General features: G+C 39.3%; 1 protein-coding gene across 1 annotated transcript in view; it reads right to left on the bottom strand.

The window, feature by feature from the left end:
* IRAK4 (interleukin 1 receptor associated kinase 4) overlaps nt 1-3497 on the bottom strand; it is a gene marked incomplete at its 5' end in the record, with an annotated part of 28996 nt that extends 25499 nt beyond the window's left edge. The window contains 3 exons of the mRNA XM_079715996.1: nt 102-284; nt 1067-1212; nt 3337-3497. Coding sequence (XP_079572122.1) covers nt 102-284; nt 1067-1212; nt 3337-3497 — 490 coding nt within the window. The remainder of the gene's footprint in view (nt 1-101; nt 285-1066; nt 1213-3336) is intronic.
* Nucleotides 3498-13954: the final 10457 nt, after the last annotated feature.

The raw sequence follows: 13954 nt of genomic DNA, 5'->3' as shown, positions 1-13954 counted from the left end.
GCTATTATCAGAGTGCACAAACAAAAGGAGAGATTGATTTTAAAGCAGTGATGGTCTTAATAACAAACCCACTAGTATAAAGCACTGCAAGTATTACTTACGTGTATCACTAACTTCTAAACTTCTATTTTCTAGATACGAGGAGTCAGGTGGCATATAGTTTTGTTCAGTATTCTCATCAGATATCACAGATATCCTGTCTTTGCCATAGAGGGGCATATATTTCTGCTGAACTGTTCCAGTGACTTTAGAAGGCAGTGTATTAACAGTTTTGGGAACAGCATCTAACAAATGAAATAAGATACAAGTTGTCATTCCATTAGAAAAAGTGTTTGTGAAAAAGTTAAATTAGGAACTTGGTTCACTTAACATCATTCCAGTTTCCGCACGTTAGCCCGACATTTTCACAGCACTACACAAGAAGCTACCTAGTAAGAATTTGTAAATTTTGATAAGGATGGGTAAGGCAGTGTTTCCAAAAAGTGGTTCGTAAGCCACCTGCAACAGAAGCACTGAAGTAGTTGTTTAAAAACTTAGACCTTGAACCTAATTCAAGAATTCTGATAATGGGGTCTAGAGTAGAGCCTGGGAAGCTACATGTTTAACAAGAACTCCAGGCGATTCTTATGCCCTCTGAAGGGTGAGTACCACTGGTGTAAATGGCATCAAAGGGAGAAAAAGTAGCTTATGAGGAAGGCAACTAGACACCAGCCAACTGGAACACAATGTAAGGAATTCACGATCACAGAGTCCCATCAGAGTGGAAGTTGAGGGTGAAAAAAAGCAAGAGTTTTTTCTCATCGTTCTAAACTTCTTATTGGCACAAAACCACCTGACTTTAACGGTGGGATCAGACTCAATCCTGAAGCCTTCATTTCCTTAGCAGCAAGTCTGAAGTGTCTGGCGTGCTTGCTAAAGAGTTGGGGAGAGTTGAAAGAATGAAAAGGAGTCTTAAATGTAAGGCTCATTTACTACGAGAAAAAAGTAAGACTCAGAAGAAATGTTCCTATTTCTGCTACTTGTCTTTCCACCCTAATTATTGATACCCTAGACATGCTCAGTTTACCTGGTAGCAAAAGACTTGCAGGGGCAAAAAACTCATTTTGGACCAAAAGATCCACGAGATCACCAACTGTGCAATTTGTGGTGCCCCAGTCAAACAGTAATTCACAAGTGGGACTTTTTCCAGCTTGAAGTAATGCTTCAAATCTCCTTAAAGTAAGTAAAAGAGAAACAAGATTAGTATGTAAACAGAGTTAACATGTAAATAGGAATTATTCCCCCCAGCAACCCCAATCCCCTCCCCCAGCCCCGAGCACTTCCTACAATACAGCAAGAGAATCAGCAAGAATTACAGAGAACAGGAAAGATAGGCAGAAGGAAAAAATATGCTGAAGATGATGATAAGTTGACAGACACTGTGTACTTACAGTCGGCTACAGGATGCACACACATGAACCCATTTAACTCTCGAAAACACTATGAATATCATACTAATTTACCAAAGAGGAAGCGTGAGAGGTAAAGTAAGCAGCCTACAGCCACACTGTCAATAAACTGTACACAAATTGAGATTCAAATTCAGATCTCACTTGACAGAAGGGTATACTCTCAACCTACTAAGCTATATTACTTCCCTACATGACATACTCACTCTGTTAGCCATATGATTTTTAATAAACCAGCCTGCTTAAAGAAATAGAATATACACAAACTTGGAGAATTATCCCAAGTTAAGAAATAGTTTTATTTCTATAGTTAAGAAAGATAGTTCTTAACTATATTTCAGTTAAATTGAGGGAAAAACACAGAGCAGTTTTTCACTCAAAATTTCTTCAATAACTAGTTTTGAAAGTAACATTTAAAAACTTGAACTTGGCTTTTCCTGAATTTTTTTTATTTCAAAAAATTTCAAACCTACATTAAAGTTGAAAGAATAATACCATGAACAGCCATCTGTTCTTCATCTAGATTCACCAAAATGACCAATGGATAACATTTGTGCTCTCACCCTCTCCATCTCTGTGTCTGTGTGCTCAGTTTACACAGTGTAGGTCAGATGCCTTGTAGAATTCACACAGTCTAGATTTGTCTGACTATTCTCTCACGATTAAGTTCAGGTGAAAACCTGTTGGTAAGAACACTACAGAGATGACAATGTGTCCTTTGCACTGCATCACATCCGAAGGCACATAATTGCAGTTTGTACCATTATTGACGACACCAGTTTGACTACTTGGTTAATGAGGTGTACTTCAGATTTTTTTCTCTATAAAACTAACTGTCCCCTTTGCAATTCATAAATAACCTGTGGATAATACTTTGAAATCATGTGCATATCTTGTTCACCAACACCCTTTCGCCTTGTGATTTTAGCACTCGCTGATGAGCCCTCCGTAATCAACTACTCACTGGTAGTTGTAAATTGGTAACTTTTTAGTTCTATCATTCTTTCAATAATTATTTGCTGCCATTATTCTGTAAAGAAGAGTCTTTTCTCCTCACTACCACTCCCTCGACTATGCTCTCAAAGTTTTAAATAGTTAATATCAACAAACTGTCTATAAAAATGGTTTTCAAGGTTTAAACTTAAGTTTCTTCCAAGTAATTTAAGATGCTCATCCTTCATATGAGAAAACGTTTCCTGAAAGGACTAGTATGGGAACTAAGGCTTCAGATTTTTTTCAGGTTAATGCTGAAAATCACAAATAAATTTCTTTTCCCCTTGCTTCCAAAGACAGATTTTGACATAGGTTTGGGCTGAAATAACTGACAAAAATAAAATGTGTACTTATACCTTACACTTAATCAAGCAGAGACAAATAGAAAGATGGAAATTATCTGAAGATAGTGTTGAAAAATCCTGGCTAAGAACTAAGAAGTCTATTCATAGATGTGTATATGTACAAGCAACTTTAAAATGTCACATCTGAAGAATTCCTAAAATATACTGTTAAAGTGAATTAGAGACTCACACACTTTTAGGCTCCAGAATTTTACTAGAGATTCTTAAAATATTCTTATGTTACTTCAATCTGGAAATGACAGGTATGAGGCAGAGTGAACTAGACTCGGCTTGCCAAACAGAAATTTAGAGTAAAAGTTGGAATCTTGATTTTAACCTCAAAAACTTATTTGCAATATCACAATATTGACCTAGCTGATATACTGGAGAATGAAGCAAAAATTGCACAAAAAAAAGGGTGTGTGTGATTTATTACCATTATCTCCCCTAGAGAGAGGTTTATTTTCTGAACTGAAGCAGTAGACAGTATTTGTACCTATTAATCATTCTAGATTGTGATGTAAGAATTTAAAAAGAATTTTACATGTTACCTTATGTGAAACTGATTGTATCTATCATCACCAGATGGTTTTTTAATAGCAACTGCTAACTTCTTCCATCCTTCTTGAGGATCAATAAAATCTGACAGCTTTCTAATTAGTCCAAGATTGAGGTAGCGCACATATGTTGATGCTGTTATGGGTTTGTTCATCTTTTATTCCTAAAATACGGAAAATTCTCATTAAAATTTTATAGTAGCTTTAGTGATGACATCTGTAAGCTTATACATCACACTTTGCTCTAACTTATGAAATGTTGGGAACTCATTACACCATAATAAAGGAACACTCCAAAGCCAGGTAGTTGCTATTTTCATTTTTCTCCATCTCTAAATATCTATTTAAAAATTACAGGATTATTTTTGTTCTGGCACTAACATTTTCCAAGTGAAATTTACACAAGGGAGCAAAAAGTTTACTTTTTCAGAAAAATTCATGTAAACATATTCAGGAATCAAATCTATTAAGAAAAAAGTTTTCAATTTAAAATATTTTTCTCAGTCTGTATTTATTTACTATTAAACATTTATACAACACTCTTTGGTGGAAGTAAAAAAAAATGTCTTGAAATAATTTGTACAGCATTAAAAGATATGGTCTATCCACTGACTTTTTACATAACATGTTCTTCCTTGGTGCAGCCACAATTTCTGAATCCATCAGATCTGCCTGATCACAATTCATTCCCTACTAAGGCAAACCCTGTGGTTTACCACCTAACTACTCTCTAGACAGAACTCTTATTTCCCCAGTCCCCCTTTTCTTCTGCTACTGCACCCTGGAGAGCTGTAGCCGGGGATAAATCTCACAGTTTTACTTGTACACCAGCACTGCTGAATACAGCTGTGGAGAACCAGGTAACTGAGCAGACTGGTATGAATACAAATTCAGGGGATGCTTTTCCATCGGGCCTTCAACACTGCTGTTAGTCCTTTCACTTGTCTTTGCTCATCTTCCTTGGTGACTATTTCACACCTTTAGCTCTGTCCACGTGGTTTTATTTGATCTCCATCTCCCTCATTCTCAGCAGGTGGTCACCTTTCCTTCTAATTAATCAAAACAAATAGATTTAGATATTCTTCTGTCAATTGCTCTCCTGCTCCCCTACATATTTTTATTTTTAAAGTGTAATATAACTAATTTTTGGAGTAAAGAATAGATTCATGTGGTATGAAATTCACACGTTACAGAAGAGTAAGAAGCAAAAAGTCTCCCTGTGTCTTGTGCCTCTTATATTAACATTCTCTTCTCTTTGGCCTTCTTTGACCACAGCTAGGTAGGTCCATCTACTCTCAACTTAATTATCTTTCATCATTGCACAATGTATTTGTAATTATATATTTATTTGTTTAGTTGTTTACTAATGGTCTCCCCCATTAGACTACAAGCTCCATGAATTCAGGGTCTATGCTCATTTTATTCACTAATATGTAACTAATTACTAGCGCTTTGTAGATATTGGTGTTGTTAAGGGTTAGGAATGAATGAATTTATATATTTCACTTAATCCTAAGTGACTAAGGCCGTTTTATCATCTCTATTTCACAAAAGTCGTAAGTGAAAGAGCTAGGTCTTGAACCATATCTGACTCCAAAATTCATGCCATATGTCCCTGTTTCTCTAATTCAATGCATTGTTCATGTCATTCTCTTTTCTAGAAAGACCAGTCCTTTCATTCATTCATAAACTCAATAAACACATATGTCAGGCTTTGTGCTAAGTGCTGGGAGCTACAGAGAAGAGAAAAATCTTTGTTTTCAAGCTTCTCAGTCTAGCAGGGGGTGCAAACAATTACAATGAGATGGGGCCCAGAGAAGGAGCATCAAGGGAGGCAGTCTGAAGGAGGTATGCCAAGACAGATTTGGGGCAGTGAGAGGTTGGAAGGATGAGTGAAAAGCAATGGGGATAAACCCAAAAGGAAATTCCAGGCAGCAGGAATAGCATGGGAGAGCATGGGTTAGGCTAAGGCAAGTAGTTTGTTAGGGCTGGACCACAGGACGCATGTCATTAAAAGATGAGATTGGAGAGGTAGGCAGGACCAAGTCATCATGTGCCTCATATTCTATGACAAGGGGTTTAAACTTTATACTAAAAGTTACAGGGGAGCCAATGCAGGATTTTAAGGAAAGGTATGTGATCTTATGTGGTTAAGTGGATTCCTCTGGATGAAACACTGAAGGAATGTATATTAAGGCAAAGAGAACAGTTTGAAAATTTTACAGTAATCTAGAAATGAAAGCCTGAAGAAAGAAGTATACACTTGGGTAATGGGGAAGAAAAAACTCCAAAGGTTTAGGAGGCCAAATCAAAGTAATTTCAGGATATTAGAGGGAAAGGAGACTGAGGGAAACAAAGAAGCTGATTCCTGGCTTTTTCAGCTTGGGTAATTATGTAGATGATAGAGGAAATAATGTGTTTAGTCCTGGTCATGTTAAATGTGAAATGTCTACCTCTGGCACCACCTAGGGGAGTTGGCACTAAGTAGCTAAATATATGGTCTGGAGCTTAGGAGACAGGTTCAGGTAAAGAATACTCATATATTCATACATGAATAGTTGGTTGAAACAACAAGAAATATGAGCCTGCCTATTAGGAATATATGGAATGTGAAGGAATGAAGGGAAAAAAAGAAACTTTTAAAAGTACTGATGAGTCGTGGAGGTAAGTAGAGAACCAGGACAGTAGAATACCAGAGATTTCTAGAATTAGCCATAGGTTGGTATAAAAGACCCAGAGAGGTCGAATAAATACTGATGGGTAACCAGAAGGCCTTTGGGTGACTTAAGAACTGTTTTAGTGGAGCAATGAGTGCATGGTAGAAATGCATTTTCCAGGAAGCCTGGCTATGAAGGGAAGGAGAAAGGAAGAAAGGAAGAAAGAAAGAAAAAAAAAAAAGGAAAGAAAAGGAGCAGTTCTCAAACTATGTACCCTTTACACGCTTAAAAATTGTTGTGGACTCCAAAGAGCTTTTGTTTATGTTGGTTACATTACCAATATTTACCGTATTAGAAACTGACACTGAGAAATTGAAAAATTACTTATTCATTAATTCATTTTAAATAATCATAAATGTACTACATGTTAGCATACATAATACATTTTAATAAAAACTATATTTCCCCCCAAAATATGAGTTAAACTTTTTTACAGTTTTGCAAATCTCTTTAATTTTTCGCTTAATAGAAGTCAGCTGGATTATAATATCTGCTTCTGCATTCAATCTGTGGCAATATATCATTTTGGTTAATGTATATGAAGAAAGTCCAGGTTCGCACAGACATATAGTTGGAAAGGGAGCAGTATTTTAACAGCCATTTTACAAAGTAGTATTTTTCTTTGACGCTATACTAAAACTTGATAAGTGACAATTTCCTGAAAGTTAGCTGCAGTGTGGAATCTGAAACCATATCAATGAACTTTGTCACATTAAAATCCATTGCCCTCTGAATGAATCTTTTACCCATACGTGATTTTGACCTTACAAACCTCTTGAAAGAGACTCAGAGACCCCAACCACCCCCTGAGAACCGCTGGTTTAAGGTTTAAGACAAAACTTGGTTGAAGATATGAAACGGATAGTAAACAGAGGTGAAGGGGTCAACCTTGAATAGAAGAAAACCTCTTCTTCTGAATCTAACAGGAGGGAAGCAGAGGTTTGGATACAGATATATTTGAAGCAAGAGGGAGAATTCCTATACAATGTTATTTTCTCTGTGAAGCAGGAGGTGAGGTCATCCAGGGCTAAGTTAAGAATCGCTCAAGCACCTTGAGGGTCACCTGGTAAATGCCTACTATTCCTTCAAGCTCAACACAAAAGGCACTATTGGCTTTTCCTGATAGTCATCTCTTTTGCTCCAAACTGTCACCTGGTTATTCTTCTATTATAACAATTATCATATTTTATTATTTATTGGTCTGCCTTCTCTCCTAGATGGTGTGCTCTCCTGGGCAGGGACCCAACCAAATTCAGCTTTAGCAGCTACTCAGAATATCTGTGCTGAATGCCAGAAGGCTGATTTTTTAAATTAAGAAATCACATCTGCCTATAGATTTTACAGTTGCTACATTCACACTACTTTTTCTTATTTACTTATACTTCTCTCCATTGTTAAGAAGTACAATGTGATTGACAAAGCTAGTAAAGGTAGAACTGCTTAGTAATCCTAAAAGCTAGAGCTAAAATACAAAGAATTGAGAATAAGAGCAGTCTATCTGAAGACCAGGGATAAATTCTGTAACTCTCCTGCATCCAGATTCTAACAAAGGTGATAGCGTAGGGATGCCAGAAAAGGAAGGCCTTCTAACAACTCCTCCATATATTTAAGTCTGGACGTTCTAAACTTCAGAATTTAAAATGTTACTTAAAACATACATCCATATATCACCACCAACACATATTTGGAAGAACAAACACCAAAATATTAACCGTGGTTATCTCTTGATGGTGATTTATATGGTGGTTTTGTTTTCATTTACTTTTCTGCATTTTCTATAATGAAAATAAAGGATATGTGCAGAAAAAATTAAAAAATGTCACCTCTTCCAAAGTATTCAAGATTTTACTTTAGTACATTTAGGATTAATAGAAGTGGAACAGGATATACTGTTTACAAATAAATAAATATTTTCATGACTATTTTCTTATACCATTAATCCTCATGGTAAAGAAAAACTATTCATATTTTCACACTAGACAACTCAGCCAAGAATACGAGGTAAGGTGATCATTAAGAAATAATACTAAAACGAGTATCTGCTTGTGGAACCCAGTGCCTCCCCACCTGCATGCACATTCTCAAACAAAGTACAGTTCAAAATAGAAATTCAAAAAATTTGTATGAAATGCATTAATAAAGTTTTAAGATTGTGCTTCACTAACAGTCTGATCAGAAGAAGAGAATGTAGAGGGGTGGATGGAAGATGGACTGTGAGGTTGCCTGGGCCTGGGCTCTAATGTAGCTCTTCCACAAGCCAACTGTGACCAGGGTCAATAACTCAGTTTCTCTGGACTTTGGTTTCTTCATCTGAAAAACAGAGATGGTCTTACCTAAGAGTTGCTGTATAGATTTTAAATTAAAAAATGCCTAATCCTATCAATAATAAGTGATCAAAGAAAATGTAGCAATGACTATTGTATGGCAGAAGTTATTCTTATGTCACATTAAAAAAAAAGAAATGTGCAGAATTGTATTTAAGCTCAATTTTCAGAATAGCAGTGAAGGACAACTGAAAGAATGGAACTAAGAGGTCTGAGAACATAGCTAAGCTTTTCATGGTGAGTGTTATTTTATCAAGCATAGTATCTTTAAAATGCTTATAACCTTCCTAAAAAACATCATCTACGCATGCTTTCTTAAGCAAAATATTCTAGATATTTTTGGACAACTCAATATCATCATTAAGAACAAAAGCTCATGATACCTTCTAGACCTAATAAATTATATAGGGCTGCCATTCTTAAATAGGATATGTGCTGGTATTCCATAAATTAAACATCACATACCATTCTCAAACATTGATTTATCTCAATGGCAAGTATTTAAACATTTTGGATATATTTTTTAAAAGCCAAAATATTATACATTCGTCATATATTTACTGAGTCTCTATTTTGTGCTGGATATTGATCCAGATCCCTGGAGATAAAGCATAAGTTAAGTAAGAAAAAAAACAACTGAATTCATGGAGCTTATATTCTAATAGAGAAAGACAGGTAATAAGCATTTGCTTTATAGTGCATTAGATGGTGCCAAGTGGAATGGAAAAAAAATAAACTGAGAAAGGGTTTTAATTTTAAATAGGGTAGTCAAAGTAGCCCTCAATAAGAAGGTGCCGTTTGATTAAAGGTTTGAAGGAATGAGAAAGCTAGCCACTGGGATATCTGTGGGAAAGGTTTCTGGGCAAAAGAAATCGTAAATGCAAGGGTCTGGAGTGGGTCCACTGAAAAGCAGCAAGGAGACAGTAAGACTGGAAAAGAGGGGGCAGGAAAGTAGAATAGATGAGAGAGGTAATGGGGCCAGGTCTCCTCGGGCCCTTATAGCCTTTGGATTGACTTTATCTTCTGAGGGAGATGAAAAGACAGTGGAGGTGTTGAGAAGAGGAGAGACGCACTCTATACTCATGTCTTAAAAGGACACCAGGGACTGCTGCTGAGAATAAAGGATATTAAAGTAAGGGCAGAGAAGCAGGAAGAGACCAATTAGTTCAGTACATCAATAATCCAGGTGGAGGTGCTGGAGGCTTGGATCGGAGAGTTAGCAAAGAAGGTAGAAGTCCTAGGATGATGGATATTTTCTGAGGTAAAGCACACAGGATCCTGTGTGCTGATGTGAAGGGTGAGAAGATGGCACCTTTACTGAGACGGAGAAGCCTGTGGCAGGAGCGAGTTTAGCCTGGAAGCTCAGGAGCTCTGTTTGGACAGGTCGGAAGCAAACTTCAAATGAATGTTTAGTGTGCAAACAGAAGAATTAAGGAAATCTGAACTTTCTGACAGATCTCTTCAAGGATTACCCCCAGAAAGGGAAAGGACAATTCTGAATATTCTCCGCTTAGGGCTCCTTGGGCAGACACGTTCTTGAGGCACTAAGAGAGCCATCTGTTCCCATTCTAAATGGCTAAAATGCTTTCTGAGGTCTGCTTTTCATCCCTTTGTTCCCTCTCTTGTTTCCAGGCTGTCTGTACACTTTTCCCATCTGATAAGATACTGACAACCCCGCTCCACATTCCAAGTTCCTGGAAGCCTGACAGACAAGCTAATTAGAATCTTGGGGGGCTTCGGAGTGCTTTCCACGCGGCGAGCATCTCCGCCGGGTGCTGGTCTTACTTCCTGGTTCTCAGGAAAAGATATTTCATTTCGTAAACGGGTTCTCGGAACATACCGCCCGGGAGTTGAGAAATTCCAGGCGCGGTCTGACCGAGCCACCAGGTGACGTCTCTTCCCGCCCCACGGTCCTCCACAGGTACCACTAACTTTCTGATCCCCAGGGACCCACCCACGTCTTCATCCTGGAGCAACTGCTGCCCACGCAACCTACTTCCTCTCTACCTTTTCTCACTTGGGCTGAAGATAAGGCGATTTTCCTTCCGAACCGTCCCTCCACAACCCTGGGGCAGAGGGGCCGAGGCCGGTTCTCGGACCTCGGACACCTCGCGGAGAAGGTGGCGCGCACGGCCGGAATCCCTTACCTGCCCAGGCGCGGGGAGCGGGGGGCGGGCGGGGCGCCGCGGGGCTGAGCCGGCGGTCGAGGAACCCTAGGAATGGCTGGGGCAGGCCCAACCCGTCAGGCCCCGCCCAGGCCCGCCCCGTCCCCACCCCCGTCCTGCCCTCTTCCTCTTTGTGCCTCCAGGCGGCTCCACAGCGTGAGAAATTCCGGGTCTCTTTTAAGGCATTTCTTTAAGTGGGAGCCTGGCCCTTTAAATAGTCCGTGTCGGAGGCTAAATATTTTAAGGCTTCCGGTCATGCGCACAGCGTAGTGCAGAGGAATGCCTTCACCTGGACGTGAGGTAGACCGGGTTGAGTTTCTTGCGCCAAGTGGGGCTTGTGTATGGGGGGATGACAAGATAGGCATTGGGACCCTGCCCCTTCGTCCCCAAGAGGAGGGCGACCTGAGCTAGTATAGCGTCTTGGGGTAGGCGGGGCTGGGGGAGGAGAAGAAGCCAGTGGAGCTGCTGGCCGTGTCCGGGGTACTTTTGAATGAGCCTGAAGGCTACGCAGCAGGGGACGTTAGTCCTGGTGGTTGGTGGCAGAAGTAGGAAGTAGGAGTGAGTCAGGCGGAGCAACGGCAGTGGAAGGAACTGGAGGCGCTACTGGCCTCCTTTTTTTTAACACCTTCCCAGACTCTGCCCTTAGCCAGCACTTCCCCAGCCTCGGGTCAGCCAGACTACCCCCTCTCTCTCCGCCCCGCAAGCTCTTCAACGCATCTGTTGACTGGGAACACTGCACGTGTGTGCTTAACTCCACGTGGGTTCCTTGGCTGCCTTTCAGCACGGTTCCACTCTTACTGAGATGCTTGGTTGTAATAATTCCCTCATCACTGTATTCTCCTCAAGTTGTTCTCCCTATGCCACTAGCTTAGAATGTCTTCGTATCTTCTTCCTTTTACTGGGTAAAGGCTTAGAATGTCTTCATATCTTCTTCCTTTTACTGGGTAAAGAGTAGGTCATTATTCTTTCCAAGGCCAATCCAGCAGCTGAGCTCTTGATCACGTCTCATTGCTTTCCAACTCTTCTAACTCTTCATCAGATTCATCCTGCACAGTGCTATCAGTCGTCTTACTAAAACATCTTTTTGGATTGTGTCATTTTCCTATTCAGACACCTCCAGTGGCCATCCATTGACCACTCAGTGGATTCTAAGTCCCTGACAAGGTGTTCAGTATCTTACCTTGATCGGCACTAATCCAGCTGTATTTTCCAGAACTGTACTAGAAAACACTTTCTCCTACTGCTCTGTATCTGGGCTCTTCAGTTTTCTCTAACACATTGCATATGTTGTTTGTGCATCACTTATGATAGGTCTTTGCCTCATTTCTGTCTCCTGAACTGTTTTGAAGACTTGGCCACTTCTTGCATTATGCCTTTACTGATTATTCTAGGCAAAAGTTATTTCTTCTTTCTTCCTTTTCACTCTTACAGCTGTTTATTTGTACTAGCTGTTTCATTTATTCAACAGTCAGTATAGATTATGTGCCTACTATGTGCTTGACACTGTTCTAATTGTGAGATAATCAGTGAATAAGGCTGACAGGGTTCTTGTTCTCATGGAACAAACATTCTAGTTGGGCGAGGTATACAATAAATAGTGAAGAAAATTATTAGACAGAAATGCTATGCAGAAAATTAAATAGGATTTTGTGAAAAATAGTGGCTTGCTGGTTCCTCTGGACTATTGGTAAAGGAAGACCTCTTTGAGGATGTTATTGAGGAAGTGCTGATTTAATCAACAGGAACAGTTGGCACAAAGGAACTGAAGAAGGCCAGTGAAGCTGGAGTATAGTGGATAATGGGAAAAAGGTACAAGATAAATTTGGAGAATAGACAGAGTCCAGGATCTTAGAAGTCTTTGGAAGCCAGGGTAAGTAATTTGGATTTTATTATAAATGTGATTAGAGGGTTTAAAAGGGGGTTGTGATATGACTTAAGTTACCTTTTAAATCATCATTCTGGCTACTCTGTGGAGAATGGACTATAGTGGACTAGTAATAGAAGCAGAGATTAGAGACCTTCACAGTGTATAAGAATTTCTGGAATGGAAGTCCTAAAGTAGAGGTGACAAAAGGACAGCAGGAATAATCAGAGAGCCAGATGCTTAAAGGTGATGCAACTTTTGGTGATGAGAAAGTCAAAGCTATGACCGAGATGAAGTGGAAATGGTGTGAGGTTGAGATTGAGGAACTGAGGGACAGTGATGTTAAATGGATGATCCATATGGATGGTCATGGAGGTCATGCTGGATAGTAGATTTTAAGCCTGGTATTAAAGTCATCAGTGAATGAAGAAGAATTGTCCTGGGACCAGAGAGAGTATGGCAGCAAATAGTACAGCGTGATGGCATGAACTTCAAAGGAGATGGGATTTGGGGAGGTAGAGGAGGAAGAAATGGTTTGGAAGTAGCAGTGGCAAACTTAGAAAATATTTACAACCTCCAGATCCCAAGGTGAGTATGAAAGGAAAAATAGCCTTCACATGAGAGGACTACAGAAGCAGCAGCTTGGGGAAAATAGCCAGGTTTCATTAGGGCAAGAAACTGGGGAGACTGTGCAGGAAATAAAGGAATGAGGGAAAATAAATATATCCTATATATTCCCTAGGAATCTAGGATATAGAGAATTTGCTGTGATTTCTACATGACATAATAGAAAGGATGGTGTGGAGGTGGTTTTCTAAATTGGTTCAGATTAGTAGAATACACTGTAGAAATGGGGTGAAGGTCCAGATGATGATGAATTTCCTGGAGAGTGTGGTTAACACAAAGAACGGAGTAGTACTGGTCCCCTGAGCATTTTATTTTTCCTGAATCTCCATCTGGTAGCCATGGGTTGTGTGAAGAATGAGTGAAGTTGGCTTCAAGAAGGTTTGTAAAGGTTTTTTTTCTCTCTAATGCCAGAGAGAGATGGTTGGAATTTTCCTCTGGGTCAGTCGCAAAAGTTTGTATCTGTAAAAGTTTGTATCTGGCTTTTAAGAAGGTTTAAGGTCCGGGGTTAATTTAAGCCTACCTAGAAACCTAATCACATTGCAAGTCGGTTTTAGAACTTCATTTATCTATCAATTTGGACTAGTTCTTCCTGTCTTCTCCTCATCCCTTCTTCCATCCCTATCTCTTCATATATACATATCTAGCTACAGATTCTCTGGAATTAGCTGGAAATTTTAGTTTTCAGGGATGGAGTTCAGACAAGTCATTGTAAAGAGACGTATGTTCTAGTCTCTTCTTTGTAGGCCTACAGATGGTATTTTAAAAGTGAACTTGAAACTTAACCCATTTTAATCCTGGAATTTTAATAGATGGAAGCCTGGAGTGGGTGAAGAGTCAAGTTGCAAATCACCAGATGTCTCAGTATAAGAGAGTCAAAATACACCTGATATATAGAAATAAATTAGATTAGTAATG

Source organism: Hyperoodon ampullatus (genome assembly GCF_949752795.1).
Source record: "Hyperoodon ampullatus genome assembly, chromosome: 11".
Lineage (NCBI taxonomy): Eukaryota > Metazoa > Chordata > Mammalia > Artiodactyla > Ziphiidae > Hyperoodon > Hyperoodon ampullatus.
This window is presented reverse-complemented; position numbering and strand designations above follow the sequence as displayed.